Below are 22287 nucleotides of genomic sequence, written 5' to 3'. Positions count from 1 at the left end.
ACTATAATCTAGAGCTTATTTAGATCTGTACTTGTGGATGTCAGAATTTACAATAAAATTTACTGCCTTCTTTGAAAGAAGAGCAAGCAATCTTGTACATAAAATATGGGTATTTTCAGTTCACAGTGTGGTTGTTCATATTTAGTGTTTATTATCAGACAACAGTGTGATGATAGAGCTATCAGAAGTCTTTTTTTAGACATGGATACATTTCAGTCTTTGGATGTTATAGTACCATTATTCTCTTTTATGCATATGTTAAATTTTAGTTGCTGCACGGGGTACTAATTTTGACTCTCTAAAATCATAGAATTGAAGGTCCTTCAAATTTCCTCTGTGTGTTTTATTGTTAAAACAAATTACTAAAGCAGTTGAGGAAGGTCATAAAGGGAAATTAGACTTGGTCATTCATATTATATACAAATAGCAATCATAATTATAATTAATGAAAATCACCATATTGCTGAATTATTCAAATTAAATTAGAAATTTTGCAAATGAAATTCAATTCTAACAATTGAAAAGGTAGCTAGTGATTACTATTCAGAAAATCTTTTCTCTGAGGAACCACGTAGTAAATATAGACATCTTGAACTATGAAGTCTGCATTTTAACAATTTGAAGCTGGCATTTTAGTTTTGTAGGCCGAAACAGTACCTGAATGAATGAATTTTGTTGTGTTCCAATAAAGTTTTATTTCAAAAAGTTTCTATAGGCTTGTGGGTTGTAATTTTTTTCCTGAAGCTAAGAAAGTTGGGAAAAAGAATTGGAAGCATGGATTCCGAAGTATTTGTGCTCATTTCATCTAAAATTTGCATGTACTGAAGAGGATGAAAACCTTTAGCCTTGATGCTCTGTGAAAGGCAGACGACAGCTCCCCAAACATGTCTTGTTCTAAATACCAGAAGTGGTGAATATATTATCATCCATGACAAAAATAATTTTGCAATTGTGGTAAAGTCATGCATCTTAAAATTAGAAGATTAGCTGGATGATCACAAGGGTCGTTGGTCACAAGGTCCTCATAGAAAGCAAGCAGGAGGGTAGAGAAGAGAAAAGATGCTGTGTTACTGACTTGGAAGTTGGAGGAAAGAGACCTGAGCTAGGGAGTGTGAGTACACCATACAGGTTGGAAAAACTTAAGGGCGTTTATTCTTATCTAGAATCTGTAGAAAAACCTTGGCCTTATCTACCCACTTTAGACTGCTGAGGTCATAGGATAATAAATCTGTGTTGTTTTAATCCTCTAAGTTTATGGTAATTTGCTTCAACAATAACTTAAATATGTTAACCTTGACTTTAGTGTGTTTGTGTGTGTGTGTGTATGTTTAATTATAAAATGATTCCATGATATCTCTAAAGTAAAAAACTTTAACCAAAATTTGCATGGAAAAGAGTCTTCCTATTAGAACAGGAGTAAAACACATAATAACTAAGACCAAGGATCTATGTCCTTTGCCATAGCCTGTGTTGGTTTTGAGACACTCAAAATTTATTATTTGATTTTTTTATGTAACTTGTCCATATTTTGAATTGACCTTCATTTAAAACAAATAAAACATAATTCTGGAGATAACAGTCCACAATAAACTAATATGCCTACATAATTTTTATTTGATTTGTATCACAGTTTTGCTAAATTATACATAGCTGCAAGCTATAGTCTTATATGTGGGCTATTTAGGAGACAAAACCATCTAAAACTCTTAACGAATTCTCCACCACAAATCCATAATACATCTGATCACATTTATTATAGAAAACTTAAAAAAGAAAAGGCCTTTCGAATCAGAAGACTGAGATTATATTCTGCTTTTTCATTGTTACCAGCGGCCTCTAATCTTTCAACTATCTTGAGGAAACTGGGTAATAGCTCTCTCTGAAGACAGAAAAGGCAAAAGAACTCGGGGAGTTCTAAAGCTAATCTTGCATCCGTTCAAATTCATTAGTCTCTTTAATTCTCCTAGTGTAAATATTCATCTTATCCTAGCTAAAATTTATTTTGAATGTAATAAGAAATGTAACCATTTTATTATCTTGTCTTATGTGAATATATGTAGCTATCCTACATGGCCCTAAACTTTAGTCAATATCTGTACTTTTAGTAAAAGAACTTTTGCAGATGTTTGTCTGAAGAAACAATAAGTGGAAACTGGCAGTGGCTAGTCAGGGAGACTGAGGTTGCTTGGATGTTCAGAAACCTTTGTTTCTGCCGCCTACAAGGGGAGCTCAATTTTACTTCTTTTGATTGGACTTCATAATTTCTCAGACTGCCTTATGGGAAAAGCATTAGATTTCTGACTAGAGCTCATGGTTATTTTCTCTTTTATTTTTTACTTATTTAGTCTTCCTGAAGTCTAGATTAGTATCCTAAAATCATGGAAATATAATCAAATGATGAGTAAGCTTTAATTTTTTACAATCCAAATGCTTATAGAGTCTTGGTATGAATTCTTAAAAATGTTTCTATCACAAAACAAACAAATAAGCAAGTTAAAACAATGAGAAGAAGCAAGGAGAGTATTTTAACCGAAATTAGAGTTCCTTGTAGCTTTGCACATTTAGCATGCCTGGCTTTCCTGTCCCCATTGTGAGTCTGAAGGGTATCTGGGTCCCTGAGTGTTATTTGGGGACATTTCTGTGGCACTTGTTCCCAGTGATGAAAAATTTTACATTTTATAGGGGCTGGGGATTTAGCTCAGCAGCATAAGCGCCTGCCTTGCAAGCAGGCAGTCGTGAGTTCGATTCCCAGTACCGATAAAAAGGAAAAAGACAAAAAAAAAAAAAAAATTTTACATTTTATGTAAAGTAGAGTTCATGACTCAGCATGCTTCTTAGAATGATGTATCTTACGTTATCATCGTGGGCTCTAAAAGATACTTTAAAAGCTATTGCAGTTTCCCGTGAGCTCGTATAATATTTTTATGACTTAGTAACATTCTTTATTGAAATAATGACAAGTATATCAGAGGTCTTTCTACTGGGTGACTCTGTGGCACATGTATCAGACTTACGAGACTTCAGTCATGGCTTTTATTGTGTGTGGTAGATTTTTAGGTCAGGTTAGTTTCTGGAAAACAACCACTCAGTGTTTGCACTTGATCTAACAAGCTCTCTTCCAAGGGGAAATTCATTGATACCTTAATGAATGAGAGTTGTTTGTATCATTTGAGTGTATGTCAGCTACAGGATATCTGATGAATTTAACTCCCATGGACTCAGTCTTACTCCGCTAGTAACTCCATAGCAGGCTGGAGTACTTTGGCTCTGGACAAGGTGTCAGCATGGCCCACAGTCACCCGCTCAATGCCAGTTTGAGTAATGTTGCTCCATTCTGCTAAACAGATGTTGTTATTTATTCCTGCCTTCCACTGAGAGTGAAATACTCACTTATTTATCACATTGGCTCAGCTTTCAAAGGACCAGGGAATGGACTACACAGATGTGGTCTGTAAATTCTAGCCCATGTTTAGCAATTATTTATAGATATATTTTAAAATTGCATTATCTCCATCTTTCTTAGAATATTCTCTTCTTCAGGAGTTTGTTTCCATGTTCATGTTTATAGATGAAGGGCCATAATTCACTAGCAGAAGAAAAAAAATGACATGACATACTTTGGTTTTCATATACTGTTGTTTTCCCAAAACAATGTTTTATACTCTCGACATAGCATTGTTCTTAAGATTGAGAGGCTTGGTTTAAAGAACTCTGGGTGCAGTTGAGCCCATTTTTTCTTGTGGTTTCTCACTGGTTACAAACTGACCTTAAGAATGTATACTGTGTACACAGTGGTACTAGGAGCTGGCTGAGGATCAGGTCAAGAGAGTCATAAAACCAGAAGTTTTGATTGTTCTCCTCTAGAGCATTTTAATTCTTGAGAACAACCACAAGCATAAGATAGTTGGTTAAGTAGATTAAGTGACAGACCTATCTAGAAGCCCAGATATGCATTCAGGCTCCTTGATCCAGGAGCTGTGTCAACTCTAACCCTGTATTACAAAGACCAGGGTATTTATTTAATAAGACGAAGTTTAGTCATTTACTGCTTTGCATCTGTGCTTCAGGTAGATAAATTCACTGGAATTCTGCCGTTCACTGTATTTCCTTACACTGCTTTCTATTTCTAGGGAAGTTGTCTATCCTATGTTCAATCTTTTTTTTTGTACTTGGTACTATCTAATGATTTTGTCAAATGAAGGGACCATTTCTTTTACTCATAGTTATTACAAATAAAAATTTTAATGTTTGTTGGTTATAATATTTGTTATATTTCTCAAGTAGGGTGCACTGGAATGGCATATAAAGAAGGTCAGCTTTCTTTGTCCTTCTTGCTTTTGCTAAGTAACCTCATGAGTTTCCTTCTACTCCTTAGCTAAATACACATTTTATTTTATTTTATTTTATTTTCCCACTCTTCCAAAGTCAGAAGTAATAGAAGGAGGTCTGGTTTGGTGTGGAATATGTCAGCTGACTAACACTGAGAGTCACCTTTGTGTGACCTCATCAAACTGAAAATTATGGTCACCACAAAATTGCATTATAAAAATGTTTATGTAAATAATTTTTTTTACAAATAGCTTATGCTTTAGGAATTGTAACAAAATTAGTAAAACCAAGATTATATTTTGTATTTCTTCTGTTTTTTTTTCTTTATAAGCTTTTCCTTTGCTCTACCGATATAAAAAAGAATAGTGGTTTATTTCTCCAGTGAATGACGGTTGCTCTGGAGAAAGTCTGTAGGCTTAATGGACAATTGCAAGTAACCTGAAATCCTAAGTTTGGGGAATGTTATTTTTAGTGTATCTCAATTAAATTTTCTCTGGTGATTTTTAATGCATTTTATATTTCATTAGTTTTATTTTGCATTTGTTAAAATACACACATAAAGTTACTACAAACTTCAATTAAAAACAATTTTAAATGTCATAAGTAACAGAAAAACATACCAAACTTGCCAAGATACCAGATAGTAATATAAGTGCAGAATATTATACTGAAAAAGGATTTCAAAATATTTTTAATTAGATGTTTAATTAGTAAGATTCTTAATTAGTAAGGTGTTTATGTTCTCTAAGAATGCAGGTTGTAAGATCTCAGTAAAGAAGTAAGTACTGGAAATTTCTTTTTGGTTTAGTTATTTTATGAAGATTCATTGCATTTAGCATTTATAAAAGTATAACTTATGCGATTTTCTTCTGAGTGTAAGTGCCTAAAAATAGGGTGATATTCACTCATTTATGATCATTAAAACTAGAAGGAATGTCTGGGAATATAGCTCAGCGGCACAACTGCCTACCTGGCAAGTGGAAGGTCCCAAATTTGATTCCTGGCACACACACACAAAAAAAGACACCCAAAAGTAAAAGAATATTTTTTTTTAAAAATATAACTTAGTAGAAGGTGTTTTTTAAAATAACTGATTACAATTTTCTGATGAATCTCCTGGATTAAATTTAGCATAAAATATCGTTATTATTATCTATTTAAATTCTGAACTGAATGTACATATTATTAACAGTAGACTTGGTTGCAATAGTTGAATAGTAGAATTTCACAGTGTATCAGATGATTTTCTGTAACTGCAACAAAATAGTTGAGACAGTCAACTAACAAGAAGAGGTTTATTTGGGCTCTTGTGGTTCTAACTGATGATCTGTTGCTTTGTGGTTTATAGCAAGGTAGCGTATTCTGGTTGGGGAACACAATAGAGCAGAATTGCTGACTTTAGGTCCAGAAGGGGGAGAAGAGCAGAGGCCAGAATCTGCCAGGAAGGCAGCCCCCAAGGACCTAAGGACTTCCCTCTAGCCCACCTCTTAAAGGGTCTGCTGCTTCCCAACAGTGCTACCATGAGGACCAAGCACAGGCTTTTAGGAAGCAGTCAAGGATCAAACCATAGTATACGCAAACTTTTTTTCCTCATTGTGAATGGGTAAAATCATTTGTATACCCTGAGTGTCATGTTATATGTACAATTTCTACCACGAAAGAAAAATAAAACTCATTTTAAATGATTTTTGTGATTTATGAGTACATTTTTTTTCTATTCTGTTTTACAATAGGCCTTTAGTGAGTTTGAGATTGAGCAACATCAAGAATGTGCTTATGATCATTTGGAAGTATTTGATGGAGAAACAGAAAAATCACCAATTCTTGGACGACTGTGTGGTAACAAGATACCGGATCCCCTTGTGGCTACTGGAAATAAAATGTTTGTTCGGTTTATTTCTGATGCATCTGTTCAAAGAAAAGGCTTTCAAGCCACACATTCTACAGGTCAGCAAATTAGGATTGTGCTTCTCTTTTTTGTCTAAGATGGAAGTTTCTTTTCTGGTGCATGTGTGTGTTTGACTGTTAACAGAATCTTAAATGAATGTCTTAGCCTCTCAGGTAAATTTTACTGAAACACTGTCAGAAACACTTGTAGAATTGCTCAGCATTCTACCTACATATCTCTGTAGAGGCTGAATATTCAGACAAAAATAAATAAATAAAAAAAGTTTTTTATTTAAGTTTGTGATCAGTGAAATATGATCACATAAAACTATCAAAATTTTTCTATAAGGGATTTTATATTTTCAGCAGGTGGCTAATGTCTTACTTTTAACACAGGGATGTATGCCTTGGTCAAAACTTGTATTTTGCATTACATGCCTACCTGGTTAAGAAGCTTTTTGCAGTGATTTATTTTATTTTATTTTGTTTTGTTTTATTTATTTGGTGTCAGGGATCGAACTCATGACCTCATGCTTGCTAGGCAAGTGTTTATGCCACTGAACTAAATTCCTGGTCCTGCAGTGATTTATTTTTGTAAATAATTTTGTGATCTCTCTGTTTCACAGTGCCTCATTTTTTTTTTCCTTTTTTGCTCTCTTATTTGGTATGCAACATGATCTTTTCTCTATTAGAATTCTAACTTGTGCTTTAGATTTCAGCTTTTCTAGGAGTCTTTAGGGAATAAATTTTAAACTAGAAAAATATAAGCACTCTTTGGCACAAATGTAGAATATAATGTTTACAATTTGTGGCCAATTTAATTCTGTGTTCCATAAGCTGTCTGAGGAATTCCTTCCTTTCTTTCATTCAGTTTGGGGGGGAAAAAAAAAAATGTAGTTAGTTGCTGTCGTTTAGCTTATACTGCCACCTAGTGGCATTGCTGATCCAGAAAAGATTGATAACACTTGGAGAAGTGTATCCTGGTATGGAAACTGCTCCATGAAATAATTTTAAAGCACAATGACAAAATATTTGTCACTGTGTCCTGCCGATTTTGTTTACTTTGATTTATAAAGTCCGGAGTTTAACTATTTAATTGCCCAATGTTATATTTCACTCTATGTTGTATTGTAGCAGTAGATTTAAATTCTGAGAAAGTGGATTTACCTTCTCAGAGCCTCAGTATGATTTATGCTAATAGCTACTGGACCCCTGCTCATCGCATTTAACTTCTCATTATTAGCACAAATGTTACAGTTTGAGAAGTCTTTAATAAAGTATACAAATACTATATTGATGACATTTTTCACTTATAGTATTTGAGATTTGCTCTTTAAGCATATTCTCAAGCCATACAATTGAAACGGAAGAAAAATTTGAATCTTACTGCTGTAATTTAACATTATTTTATAACAGCACAAAGTTCTTGGTATTTAAGTAAATAGCTTGGCTACCACAGCTTTAGAGAATGCAGTGTGAAAATAGGTTGTTAAAAACAAAATTCTTGAAATAACTGATTACATAGGAGTGAAAAATTACCTTCTATAAATTTTGATTTGTATCAAAACCAACTTCTAGAGTTTTTCTTTATGTCCTTTATTAATGTGAGAATTGAGAATAAATAATGTTTTCATGCCAGTACCTCTGGTTCCTCTGTCCAAGTGTAACTTAGGAGGAAACTTTAGAAAAGGCCATTTCATTGGATCCCAGTTGTGTCATCTGAAAATAATAATATCAAAGCTATGTACAGTTCTAAAGGTTCACAACTTCCTAAACTTTATGCCTTCTATGCACACTTCCTGTTTACATCCTATTTACACACTGAAGTCTCCCAGGAACTCTATGACATAGAGATTATCATCTTTCCTTTTGGAAATGAAAATCTAGATGATTACTTAACTTCCAAATGTTTGTAAAGCAGTGCCAAAGTTAAAATGATTGGGATGTAACATGTATATGTATCAGTTCCCCAAGCTGACTATAATTATTGTGTATCATGAGCATAAAAACAGTAAAAAAAGATGACTGCAAAAATAAAATAGTGTCAAAGCTCAGGTTTGATCACCTGCCTCCAAAATTAATATACTTTCCGCCATACATTTTTCAGTGTAGAACTTTTGAATTACCAAAAAGCTGATTAAAAAGCCTGTATCAGTTGTGATTTGGAACAATAGGTAAGGATTGAATGCTTCCTTGTAGATTTATATAGATCTGGAGCAAATTCTCTGTTTAAAATATGTAACAAAAGAGGCTCATTGTGTTTCACTGTTCAGTTCATGCTGATTGAAATAATTACTGAGCAGTCCAGTGACACCGTTTTCAGCAAAACAGGCCTGGATATTGTTTAATCCAGCTCTGACATTTCAGCCATGAACAATCTTTGGCTAAAAATTTTTGTGAGAACTGAAGCAGCAAAAAAGTAACAGTTGCAATTAGAGTGCTGACTTCACAACACCTGTTGTCTATTCTTATCAAAATTTTTGTATTATATTTCTTTGTTACTGTAAATTTACAAATATTTAATGTATCCAGTCATATTGGAATTTTCTGCATAGATTTTTAAAAATACTTTTTGTGCAATCTAGGCTGACATATTCTTATGTACCACTTACAGTGTATGCTGTCTCAAAGTTTTTTTGACAACTGCTTTGGGTACACAATGTAATGCATTAATAATTTGCAAGAAGAAATTAGAAATTTATAAGACAGTAGAAGAAATTTCTGTCTGTTAACAGCTTTAGACTACATTAAACTTGATTTTCAGTTTATCTTTCTGTTTCTTTTGACAAGACAGCCAAATTCAAACCACATCTATTAACTTTTCCTACATTGCAGCATTATTTACTGCCTTCTAGAATGGATGTAGCAGTTACTTTGGGTCCCCAAGCATACATTTCAATGTGCTTAAATTTATATTTCTGTGTACAATTTTTAATTTTTCCTGCAACAAAAACTTCTAGCATTATAACACATGAATTGAAAAATAGCTGTCCACAACATTATGGTTATTTTCCACAAGTAATATGACCCAAGTCATGGAAAGTAGACTTTATTAGGAAGAAACATTTTTTCCTTTGACATTTGATTCAGATTCTAATTATAAATTTATCTTAATAGATAACAAATGGTATTACTCCAGCATTATGTAAACTAATTGAAAGAAACAAATTTCATAGTAAAAACAAAATCTTGTGTTCTCTCAAAAGGTATCACTGTTACAGAAAGGGCAAAAAACATGGAGAGAAACAATTACTTAAAAAACATGACATTGTCTATTAGGGCATTCTTGTAATATAAAGTATCATATTATTTGTCCTTGACATTTAAAAAATAAAATAGTCTAGTATTGTGCAACTTGGAAAGAAAATTTTTTGATCAATTTTGATCAATTTTGAACATTCTAAGTAAATTAGAATGTTCACTAAGGCATTTATAGGTCAAATTATAGGACCTCTTCCCGAATTTAATACTTCAACAGGAATAAACAAACATGTCTTTTCAGTTAAAACGGAGACCACCCTGGGCTTCACCTTCTGATACTGTTATGGACTGAACTTCATTTTCCATTTCCCAGAATTCTGTAGACGATGTTCTGACAGCTTGTAAATTACCTTCAAGCTGTTAATTGAAAAATCATACCTCTGATATACTGAATGACTGGTTTCATGCATAGGGACATTCTCTGAAAATATATTGACTCAACTTCAAAATCATGCCTTTCAAGGGACCTGTTGAATGGTGTACTGATGAGAGTGTACTTAGTCACGGAGACTCCAGAATCACTAAAGTAATTTCCCTTGTGCTATCCATCACTTTTAGCTCATGGTATTTCTCTTAGAGTATATTAAAATCACACATCTTGTACACATAATATCCAAAGGCTAAGCATTAAAAAATTCATCCTGTAGGCTAAGTTCTTTTTTTCCTTTTCATGATTAGAACATTATTGCAGATTTATTAGTAGGAATAATGATTTATAGGAGTGAGACTACGCACTGAAATAGATAAAGACTTTTTTTACAGCCTTTAAAATGATTCATAAATGTCATGTAAGGCATTTTTTTTTAAAAAGTAGGCTAGTTTTCTATAACACCAAATCACACAGCTTTCTGTGACTTTCTGCTCATAAGGACTGTGAAATTTCTTTTCGTCTTTTGCTGCTCCATCTTTTCCTCCCTGGTTTTTGTTCCAGCTGGGCTGGCAGAGGATTTCCTCTCCGGATCCATCTCCCTCCCCACCGCCTGGTACTCTGAAGCAGGCACACAAATCTAAGGACTTCTTCTAGATCTCCTGGTCTCCCCCTTCAGTTTCTCCTGGCCTGAGACTGAAAAAAAGACAAGTGCTGACAGTCGTTTGAGAGTCAAAAGCAAAGCCTTCAATTATATTAAACTTGGAGAACTAGTAGATTTTTAAAAACCGAAGAATAGAATTAGTCTGGTTTACGTATTTCTCTACTAAATTCAGAAATACATTGCATGAAATACTTTTTACGACTTCAAAAATATAATTGTTCCATTCTACTAGCAAATTAATACTATTTTAAGTTGTCTAGTTTTCTGGCTTTTCATTTCATAGCGAGTGGTTACTAGCTCACAGGTGATGGCATTTGAGTGGTCTCTCAGGAAAATGATGACCATGATAATGACCATTTACTACGGCCTTTCACTATGTGCCAGGCACCTTTCAACCTTTTACACACCTTTTCAATTGCTCTCCATCTAGAACTCATGATATGCGGACTATGTAGGATCTTCACGCTTAGGAATGTAGGTGTGAGGCCTGGGGGCAGAGCAAATGTTTAGTACATGGGAGGCCTGGGTTCAATTCAGAGCACAAACACACGTAAAAGCAAAATACAAAGGAAGCTGTGAGACAAAGAGCAAAGAGGAATAGAGCTGCGATCCCCACGCAGACCATTTGACTAGCACGCTTCCCTTCACCAACACGTACAGGAGGCTGCCGCGGGGGAGGATGCCAGTGCCCGGAGTTGGCAGGATAAGGAAAGCGCTCTGATGGCAAAGGCGGGCACTCAGCTTCCGATGTGTGAGGCTAGGAAACAAAATCTCTTAAGTCGGAAGTTTTTCTTTTGCATGTTTTCAAAAACATGTCCTTTCCTATGTACGTGAGGTGTGATTTAAAAAAAATCATTAAATTTAGATGAAAAGAAATTTATTACCATAAAGGGCACTTTGCCATTGATACCCCTCAAAAATGTTTCTCCTTGGTTTGAACACATTTATCCCCTGCTCTTGCTATTTTTGGGAGGAGTTGTGGAAGTTCTTTGGTGTCTTTTGTTCCCTTGCCCTGAATCAGCTCAGACTGTATGCTTCTCATAGACATTTTGACAATGGGGAGGAATCAAAAGGCACACGGTACCAGGTTTCATGACTGAGGTGGAGGAGATCAGACTGCAGTGTGACAAATCTGCCTTTCTGTTGGATGACACTGAGCAGTAGCATTCACTGTATTTTTGATCGTTTCTCCCTGCTTTTGTTAACTCTCCAGTTATAAAGTTATGGGGCTTTGACAATAAAGGGATCCTGAGAATAGTTTTTGAAGCTTTTATTCTCTATATTGTACATAAAAGTTTTTATGCTCGCTGATTTATTTCTTTGATATAGTTTCCTCTAATGACAAGGCAATAACTGGCAGAGCATATGTTTGTTCATATATCTGTAAAAAAATCAATTGAATAGTACATTTATTTTCTTTTATTAAAGTAGGCACACACTCTGTAACTGAATGTAAGTTTCTGAAATTACAAAAATAACTGTCATTTATTATGTATATATGCTTGATAATTTATTTTTACCTAAAATACATAGCTCTACATTCATAACCACGCATACATTTTATACATTTTACTGATTTTTAAGTTGTTTCTTTAAATGTTGGGTCCTGAAATTATGAAGATTAAAATCAAGTTAAGATCCTGACCTTTTTTCCATGAAATGAATTATTACAGAATAAAAACAGCATTAGTTGTGACAGTGAAAAAATTACTGAGACTTATTATGTGATTTTCACTTATTAAATTCTGAAAACCTGCTGCCACTATGATCACCTTAGGAAATGGGATCAGAGCAGTGACATCCATTGCCCCATGGTGCACTTAGTGTGTGTTGGAGCTCGGGTTCTGCCTGGGCAGCCTGTGTCTGGCACCTGTGCCATTAGTCCTGTGACACTACCTGGTCCCCTGGTTCTGGATGTCCATCTAGTGATGGAAGAGAAGCAAATTAGAGAACAGGTAGAATACATCGAAATTGACATTGAACCCATAAAAGCTCACTGAACTTCCTCATTTCATTTTTCTTTCCTGGCCAGAGTGTGGTGGTCGATTGAAAGCAGAACCAAAACCCAGAGATCTGTACTCACATGCACAGTTTGGTGACAACAACTATCCAGGACAGGTCGACTGTGAGTGGCTGCTCGTATCAGAACGAGGCTCTCGACTTGAATTATCTTTCCAGGCCTTTGAAGTGGAAGAAGAGGCTGACTGTGGTTATGACTATGTGGAGCTCTTTGATGGTCTTGATTCAACAGCTGTGGGGCTCGGTCGATTCTGTGGATCTGGGGTAAGTAAATACACTACCAAAAGGATATCCTCACACACCTTAAAATTCCTAGTAACTGATGATGGGTAGGTATACCATTTATGAATTGATAATATCTTTCAAAATAATTTACATTGTTTATCAATGACCTGATGACTCCTCTACACTTCCCACATCTCTGTCTCTAATGGACTTGCCTGATAATTTTAGATGAGCAAATGAATTTAGTTTCTTGTCATTTTGTGTTCCTTATAATGTACAATAATTGTTTAATTTATAACCTAAAAGCAAAATACGTAAATGCAAACCCTTAACAATTTTTGTCACTTTCCCAAATGAAAACGTACAGGGAAAAACACAAATATGTGTGTCATCTAACTCACATCACCTTTTGTGCAAATACTTTGGGTGAGAGTCATAGTCTTAGCCATCAGTGTTTGGGCTCGGCAAGTGCTGGGGAAATAGCATTCTATTGCGCAGTGTCACATGTACAGGTAAAAGAGTCCTGGACAAGTCTGGGGAGGTCATCATGAGAGATGAGAACAAGATGATCCTCACTTTTCTCAGTAGTTTTCCCTACAGCTCAATGCACTAATAAGTAGTTTTTGGAATATGCTTTTTGTGAAAATATTACTCCCAATTTTTTGAAGTCCATGAATATTCATTAAATAATACCGTTGAAGTAGTGTCTAAATAACAACTAAAGTGAAGCAAAGATGTTTCTTAATACTGAGGTTATTAAAATGACAAGCAGCAACTGAGTTCAATAGACATGCCTGTAATCTTCACGACTCAGGAGGCTGACATAGGAGGATGACCAGGTTAGAGGCCAGCCCGGGCAACTGAGTGAGATCTTGACAGAAAATTAAAAGAATGAAGATGTAGCTCAGCATCAAGACACTGGTTTTAATACCTAATACAACAACAGCAGTGGAAAAGTTAGGTTCTGCAAGTGACTCTGTCTGAGTCACTTGTAAAACAAATTTACTCTGTCATTTCAAAATCTCACTTTACTTTGTTGTAGATCAAAATAACCTGGACTGAGGGTGCAGTGGAAAAAAATACTAAATTCTAGAATGTATTCAGAGCTTAGAAATAGACTAATGGATGCTTAAACCCCACCTACAGCACTAGCCATGTGATCTATAGGCATGAGATTGTTTTCTGAATGTGAAAAGTCCTCATCTGTAAAAGGAAGACTTCTATCACATCTGCTTTTCAAGGTTGTTGAGAGGATTAAACTATATGTCAAAGAAAAATATACTCAAGTATATATTGCACTGAAGAAAATTTAATTCATTCTGTTACTTTTTTCCTTCAGCCAGCAGAAGAAATCTATTCCATTGGAGATGCAGTTTTAATTCATTTTCACACTGATGACACAATCAACAAGAAAGGATTTTATGTAAGATACAAGAGCATAAGATATCCAGAAAGCATGCATACCAAAAAATAGCATCTGAACCTCTATCAGAACGTAAAGGCATGTGCACAGTGGAGACAAGATGTATTTTTTTTTAAACTGAGGACATTAGCACAAATGTTTTATATAGTGAGTTTGAACAAAAGAAAACTGTAAGATCAAATTACACTCATTGTACTGAAAGAGGAATTTCCAGCTAATGGTGACCAGCATTACAGGAATATTTGAACTCTGCTTGATGCATTAAGAAATCTGGTGGATGGGCACCGCGTGCTTCAAGAAAAGACCCCAACAGCTTTTGTTCACAGCTTGAAACAGATGCCTCATGACTCAGACAGTTCACCTCTGGGGCCATTACCCTGAAGGGTGTTCCTTTTGACTATTTTCCAAGATTTGGGGACATACAATGACCTTGCAGGTCATAAATTGGAAAACCCTTTACCTTTAGTGTATTTCCCTTGACTTTGTATCAATGATACAATGTAAGCCAGATTCATGTAAGGTGATGTGAAGTGGGAGTCTTTGGAGGGTGGTTTTTACCATGTGTGTGCACGTGCGTGTGTGCGTGCGTGTGTGCGTGTATGTGTGTGCAATGTCTGGAAACTGGAATATTTCAGCTTTATTATTTTCACTCGTAGGCCAATTTAACTTCTGTAAAATGCAAATAATATTGAGACCACTTCATTGTACTTACATTTTGACAAGTTCAGAGTGTTGATAGTATCTACTAATGCAGTTAAAGTCTAGACATCACTTATTTAATTACTGGAAAATGCCCAGTTGATTGGTAAACTCAGTTCCTTCTAAGGACTGCTGCCTTTTCACACAAAACGTAAGAGCCCTGTGATGTCTTACAATCCTTATGAGAAAACTCCTGCATGGTATGCACAGGGTTCTTCTAAGTGACTGCCTGGATGATTCATACTCAAATTACTACTGCTGCTATTGTCTTTCTTTTGTTGATGATGAATTATTGTTGTAGTTATTATTGTTGATGTCATGGTTAGTGTTTTTTTAAAAAATCGAATGAAGTGGAAGTGGCCCTTGTGAGAATTTAAAAATCTCTCTATATTTGCTTCCTGGAATTCAGTTCAAAAAATGCAACGTTGAAAAGGCTTTTTGTTTTGTTTTGTTTTTTTTTCAGAAAAACTTCCTATGGTGCTATTCCATAAACTTTTTTTTAAAACAATTTTTTGACCTTTGAGCCAACTGTAGACTATGAATGTCTCCATATGTCTGGCTGGTAGCATTTGAAGAATAAAGACTTTCAAGAGTATATCATTGCAAAGGCAGATACATATATCTCCTGTGGAACAACTACTTATATTGCCTTAGAATTCTTGCACATGATCCAACAGCTCTTCCTAGAAACACACCTTTTGAAATATTGGACATAATAGTGTATGTTAATCAGCAGATCCATGAGGAAAACCCATTTCCCTGACTGAGACATTGGACATAAACATGGTGACCTGCTTTTGTTGTAGAAAATGTAATTTTAGGATGAATTTCCTGCTTTACAGCCATGTATGTTTTTAATATTACTGTATGTATATGTGAGATTGTCTGAGTGAGTGAACCTACAAGAAAATGAAGAGTAATAGTTGCTTAAAAAGTCAAAACTTATGTGCCAAGTTCTACTAGAATCCTGCTTGAAATAGCACCTTTCTTAGCTTTCATGGACAAATAATGGAAACTACTAAGTATTATCAACCCCGTTAAAGAAAGACTCTTTCCTTTAGAGAATCTCTATTTTAATATTTTTGATGTTGATGTCAGTTGCTGTGTGACCTGTCCATGAACACTGAACATTTAATAAAATCGGTATATTTCTTTGTTTTTACAAAATTAAACTTTACACACAGACACAGCTTATTTGTTCTTTTTCTCATTGTTGACCTGAAAAGTCTTTCCCTGCATATGATCTGTAAAGTGTAAATACATTTTTGAAACCCATGTTTTGATCTCATTGAATGTTACTTTGAAAATGTACTATTGCCTGCAGTGTAGATAAGTCTTTTAGTGGATCTGATTTATTCCAGTAACTTCTAACATATTTGTTCACTAATCTCCAGTTAACCCGTTATACCAGGAATGATGAAGAGAGAAAAGGCATTCACACTGGAAGCGCTCTGTACCATTCTGAGCTCTGTGCTAGGGATGTACATTCTTAAACTCTGTACTGCCCTTTGAAAATTGTGAGAAGGTTCTCATTTTGTAGTCCAGGGACTAAGACACAGAACCTTTAAATAACAGGGTCAGAGTGCAAAGTTAGATGTGTACACACAGCTTGTGTAGCATCAACATCTGTGCTGGTTCTACAAAATATAGTGGAATCGAACTTGACATATATATATGCACTTAAGTAGTAGGATTTTAATGATGAAACTTTACCATATAAAGTAAATTTTAGGGGTGAATCACAGTAACACTTTCAGGATAAATACATTGTTCCTTTTTGGAACAGCATGAGAATAGAATGTCAATTGTAGATATCTTTAAGAAGCAGAGTTAATATTAAGAGTTAAAGACACACACAAACTATAGTTTGGAGTTCATATGAACCTTTTGTTAAAATAAATATATTAAATTATTTTACCTGGCATGGTAGGGAAAATGTAGTGTCCTACTCTAAGAAATAGTCTGGGTATTCCAGTTGACATCTTATTAGGCCACACTGAGCTGTGCTCAACACATGCAGATATTTTTTGACCACCAGGAAATTATAGAAGGCTTTTAGAAGGCATATTGTTATAACTTGTGATCTTCAATGTGGACATTAATTTTTATTGTATCTTGTGTGAGGTATTAGTTTATTGAATATTATATTAATTCAATATTTGCCTTAAATGTATTGTCAAATGAAAATATAGACAGCTTCATTGTTGTTTGGTTAATAACTGTTAGTTATTGTTTTAGGCATTTTATTAAATTAATTTTGTAAATTATTTTAAATCCCTGATCAGTATATTGGTTGTGATTCAATAACTCCCATACAACACTTACAATGTACAGAAAAAAAATGTTCTCACATAATGAGTTTATTAAATTATTTTTAAAACTAATTTCAAAAGTAAAGTTTATTCAGGAGATCATGGCCTAATAATTACACAGAAAATTTTTTACAAGCAATGAATGAGAAACAATGCTTTTGTTTCCAAAGTCCCTATTCCATACATACCTCTATCAGCTGACTATCTAGGACTAATTTTAGTATGTCATAGTATCAGATTTTGTTCAGTTGTTTTTAAGTATCTTAGACTATTACTTTCTATTATCAAGATATCAGGTTTTCAGCCATATATAAAATCATTAAATTTTAAAAACTCTGTAAATGAGTTGAAGCTTTTTATGCTTGAATGCAGAATAAGTGGTTGCCAAAGCATATTTAGCATATTGTTGCAGAATTTAGAAATGTTATTAGCTCAGGAAACAAGCGATGGAAAGACTGGCTCAGATACAATGTGAAACAGCACAGAGTGTCTCCAAAAGTTTTTAACATCTACCGTTCGCGCTGTCAGCCTTCCACCCACTCATCTTTCATTTACTTCCTGTTTACTGAGCCTGACCTGTGCTAGTCACATGACTTTGGTTCAACCATTCTGTGCGCAGGAGCCTGAGCACATTTCATGATACCAAGGCTCACTCTTGCAATATTTTAAATAAAAAGTGAACAAAATAAATGTCATCTTCTAACATTAGTGGACTTGCTAGTGAAAATCTATTTGAATTAAAAATACAGTTGAAATGAAAAGACACGAGAAACAAATACACAGTTGAGGTATTGCAGGGCAAAGTTTCTGGCAGTGATTCTTACCCTGCTGTGTTGCCAGGGTAGAAGTTAATGAAAAAGTGAAAATATTTGTGTTATTTCATTCAATTTCTATATGAAAAGAGGCAAATGACTTCACCAGTCCTGACTTTACCCTGTTCTATCTATCTATATTGGCTGTAGAGATGGAAATTTTGTTACATAACATTTCCTTAACTGATTATAAAATTTTCAGAGCATATTTGCATATGAAATAATAACCTTATTCAAACTGACAAACTAGTTTAAGCCTATGCCAAGTATTTTAGTATATTTTGCAAATTACATTTAAAAAAAGTTCAATGGTGTTTATTTTTTAAATAATATGGTAGGATGATTAGTCACTTAATATAAGAAACATAAGAGCTGACCAATTCCATATCTGTTAAAAGCTCTATTAAGTTTAAAGCAATCATAAAAATTAAGTCAATTTTCAATCAAAATTAAAAGTGAATCTGATATTTTTATGTTAGAATCAATGAGTGGCATTAAGATTATTGAAATAGGAACATTGTCCAGAAAAGACAAAGAAAATCAAAAGATTATAGATAAAAAGGCTTAAGAATGTAAATCTACCCTGAAAAAATAATCTGCATTATTTAGAGGGTAATAATTAAAATTTAAGGTAAAATGAAGAAAAAATTTCCTCAGGGATGTAATAAATGTGTCAAAATCAACTGTTTAAATTTCCTTGGGATAAAAGGATACTTCAAAATATGATTTGTCATTTTCAAAACAAAAGGCATAGTACATTCATGTATTTTTCCACTCTCATTTATTTATTCACTGAGCAAATATTTGCTTAATACTATTAATATGCCAAGTACTTCCGAGGTATATGAATTTAAGGAAAAAAAAAAACCCTCCACAATCTCTTCTTGTTGGAAACTTAAATTGCTTTAATTAATAAAAACTTCTTTATTTAAAAAACCTCCCAAAATCAAAATTGCAATTATAAAACTTACATATGCATTTACTCTGTTTAGGATATTTTAAAAAAAAATAGTGTAGTTTTGTCTTGAATAAACATTAACCTTGATTTTGTATTTGTGTATTTTTAAAAATTCTGTAACTCCTTTTTGCATTAGCTATATGTGCTTTCAAGATATAAATCTAAATTACTTTCAAGATAGGCAATGGGGATTTTAAAATCAATACATTTATAAATAGTACCAACTAATAAAGAAGCAAAAATGGCAAAGTTCATTTGTAGTATAAAGCAGGTGAATACAATCTCTCTTGGTCCTAAGACCATTTGCTTCCCTTTCAACCACCTCGGTTCTGTGGATCCAACCTGGGCATGCTGCAGTGCTAGGCAAGCACTCTCCCACTGAACCCTCAGACTCAAGTAGTTTTTCAGTGTTAGTAAAGACTCTGAGATCCCTAGTTGTTTCAAGACTCTGCCAAAGTACTCTGACAGCACAATATATCTGCAACATAGAAAACTTATGTAGATTGATAATATTTTGTAGACAATGATGTAAAAATAAAATTCATAAAATATTCATGGAAGAGTAATCCAAAAAGGAAGCAATATTTGCCCTCAAGAACTTTGAATACTAGACTGTTTCAAATAAAAAGAAAGCATATTTAAACAAATAAGAAGGGCAACAAAATACATGAGTAAGTTACACCATTAAAATCTTGAGTAGCTTTTTTTTTCAGTCATGGGGATGAACAGGAATTGCACTACTGAGCTACGGCCCAGAACTTCTTATTTTTTTTATTTTGAAATATTTTAAGTTCCCCAGGACGGCCTTGAATCCTTTGTTTCCTGAGTAACTGGAATTACAGGCATTCGTGGCCACAACCAGCATGAATAGAATTTTAAAAAGAATAAATTGAGCTTATAATTTAACCTAAAAGTGATACTAGATATAGCTGATTACAATTTATGAACTGAGCATAAAATTATAAAGCACAACAGAGATATAGGTAAACCAAGATATTTCCAAAGATGTAAAATAGAAAGCAAATATTCAGTTTTACCAGGAAGAAAATATGAAGAATGAAGTAAAATAAAATACTTAAAATAATTATGTGAAATGCTTCAGGACTTTTGGGAGACATTTTATTGGAAAACATAATACATTCGTGGATAAAATGAACAAAAAGCCAAACCCATCATAGAGATAGAACACTATAATTACTTAACATGCATTTAACAGAAAAATTTTGAAAGTAATTAAAAGAATATATATTGTCTTCAATGCATTAACAGTAAGTGATCATCAACCTAAATGTCTATATCTTGCTAAACTACTATTTGCAAACTAAACAAAACTAATTTTAGATGAGAAAAAATTAGGAATTCCATATTAATAAATCATAATTAAAAAACAAAAAAGATGGTATGAACAGCAATACTTAAAATTTAAAACTTACCTCCTAGGCCTTTTGCTGAATGCCTAACATATCAACTCATTTAATTTTTATAGGTATATGAATCACATAAATAATATGCTGATAAACACAGTAAATAAAAGTGCTCTAAAAACTCCAAATATAACATTGTATTCAGACTCAAAAATGTATCCATGAGATTTTAGAACAGATGTTTATAAAATACAGCACCAGAAAAGAAGGAAATAAAAAAATAATCAGATCCAGGAGGTTCTAAATCAAATATAATGGGGCATTCTATACTAAATTATACATCACTTGATAAAAATAAGTGGTTCTACAAAGATAAAAATATGCATATAGAAAATCTGAAGTATAAATTCAAAGGAATATAAAAGCAGAGACTCAAAATATTTAAAATTATAAAAATCACAAAAAACTGATACATGGTAATAAGTGAAGATACTAAGCTCTCAGTAGAAAGGTTTTAAAAATATTTGCAATAGGTATTCCTCACAATGGATATGAACTCTGATTATGTTAACATTTTAAAAATACAAACAACCCCATCCATCTGAAGTTGACAAATGATACCTCATGAATGTTTATATATAGTCCATAAGACAAGGCAATAAATAAACAACTATTATTATTTTGGCAGGAACAATGAAAAGCTGAAGACATTTAAATCTCAAAGTAATGTATACCAAAAGATAACTAGTCATGTAATGTATAAATGCCCAAAGTGTATGTACAGGGAAGAAGAGAATACTTACAGGCAGACCAAAGAGGAAATCTGGTCAATAAAAAGGCCTGCTTGATATTTACTTATTTGAGAAATTTAAATTTAAAAAACCTTTATACCATGAATTTATAAAAGTTAGTCTTTAATATAAATTTTTAAGACTGTAGAGCAGAAAAATGCTACCAGTCGGTAGAGACTATCTTTGTTTGAACCAGTTAGAAATCATAAATCAGCAAAGGGAAGTTCTTCTAGAGACTAGGTTTTGAGCATCCATGGACTCCAGCCCTTTTTGTTACACTCTGGGCTTTAATCCTAGTCAACACACATTATTGCTGAATGCCTTCGATCAGCACTGCTGGTTGCCATGTCTTTTACTGCTGGTCTCTAGAGCACATCAGGATTAACAATCTTCACTGTTTACTGCTCTTTGTAAGAGATTACTCTGTTCATGGTACTCAGGATGCTGAGTCAATTTACAGGGCATGCTGAGCTCACACTACCTAAGTAACTCACACATTGAGTTACTGAACCATCAGAGGGAAGGTTATGTTTCAGCACAGGGGTCCAGCACACCACAGGGAGAGATTCTAGAGCAACACAGGAAATGTGAGCAACTTGCTTCTTGTACACAAGGAGGCTTGTTGTTGGCTCAAAACTGAGCCTCTAATAGGTTTAAATTAAAGGTTCTTCTTGGTCAGAATTCAAGCCTGCTAATTGGTTCAAATTGGTATAAACTCAAGCTTTCTAATTTGAGTCTACAGATTTGTCAAAATTCAACTCTAATGCTTAGTTCAAAGTCAAGCCTGCTGTACTCAGGACAAACATCAGGAGAAAGTGTGGGTATCCAGGATAGCTGCAGCTCAACATCAGGAGATGGGGCCACTTGATTATCAGCTCTCCTATCTCGACAAACATGGTAGGGTTAAGACTGGGGGATCTTCAGGAGCATTAGCTGTGTTTATCCTAGTGTCACTGGATAATGGGGATGTTAATGGGCAGAACCCTCCCTGATCTGTGCCACATTAGGAATGGTTTCTTGCCTATTTTTTCAGAGGGGTGGCAGGAGCAGGCTGAGTGAGAGAAATTGTGAAAGACACCATGATTGGCAGCTGAGCTGCACCTCTTGTTAGGACAACTCAGAGAAAAGTTTCTAAATAACACTTGGAACTATGGGAGGGTTCTGAGGAAACAAATC

General features: G+C 34.1%; 1 protein-coding gene across 1 annotated transcript in view; it reads left to right on the top strand.

Annotated features, from left to right (window-relative positions):
* Tll1 (tolloid like 1) overlaps positions 1 to 17141 on the top strand; it is a 186483-nt gene extending 169342 nt beyond the window's left edge. Inside the window, exons 19-21 of the mRNA XM_063234796.1 lie at positions 6063 to 6276; positions 12541 to 12791; positions 14092 to 17141. Of these exons, the coding sequence (XP_063090866.1) occupies positions 6063 to 6276; positions 12541 to 12791; positions 14092 to 14226 (600 nt within the window). The 3' untranslated portion in view covers positions 14227 to 17141. The remainder of the gene's footprint in view (positions 1 to 6062; positions 6277 to 12540; positions 12792 to 14091) is intronic.
* The last annotated feature ends 5146 nt before the right edge of the window (positions 17142 to 22287 follow it).

This window comes from Cavia porcellus, unplaced genomic scaffold, assembly GCF_034190915.1.
Source record: "Cavia porcellus strain 051 isolate PalLab524CR breed Dunkin Hartley unplaced genomic scaffold, mCavPor4.1 scaffold_24, whole genome shotgun sequence".
Lineage (NCBI taxonomy): Eukaryota > Metazoa > Chordata > Mammalia > Rodentia > Caviidae > Cavia > Cavia porcellus.
This window is presented reverse-complemented; position numbering and strand designations above follow the sequence as displayed.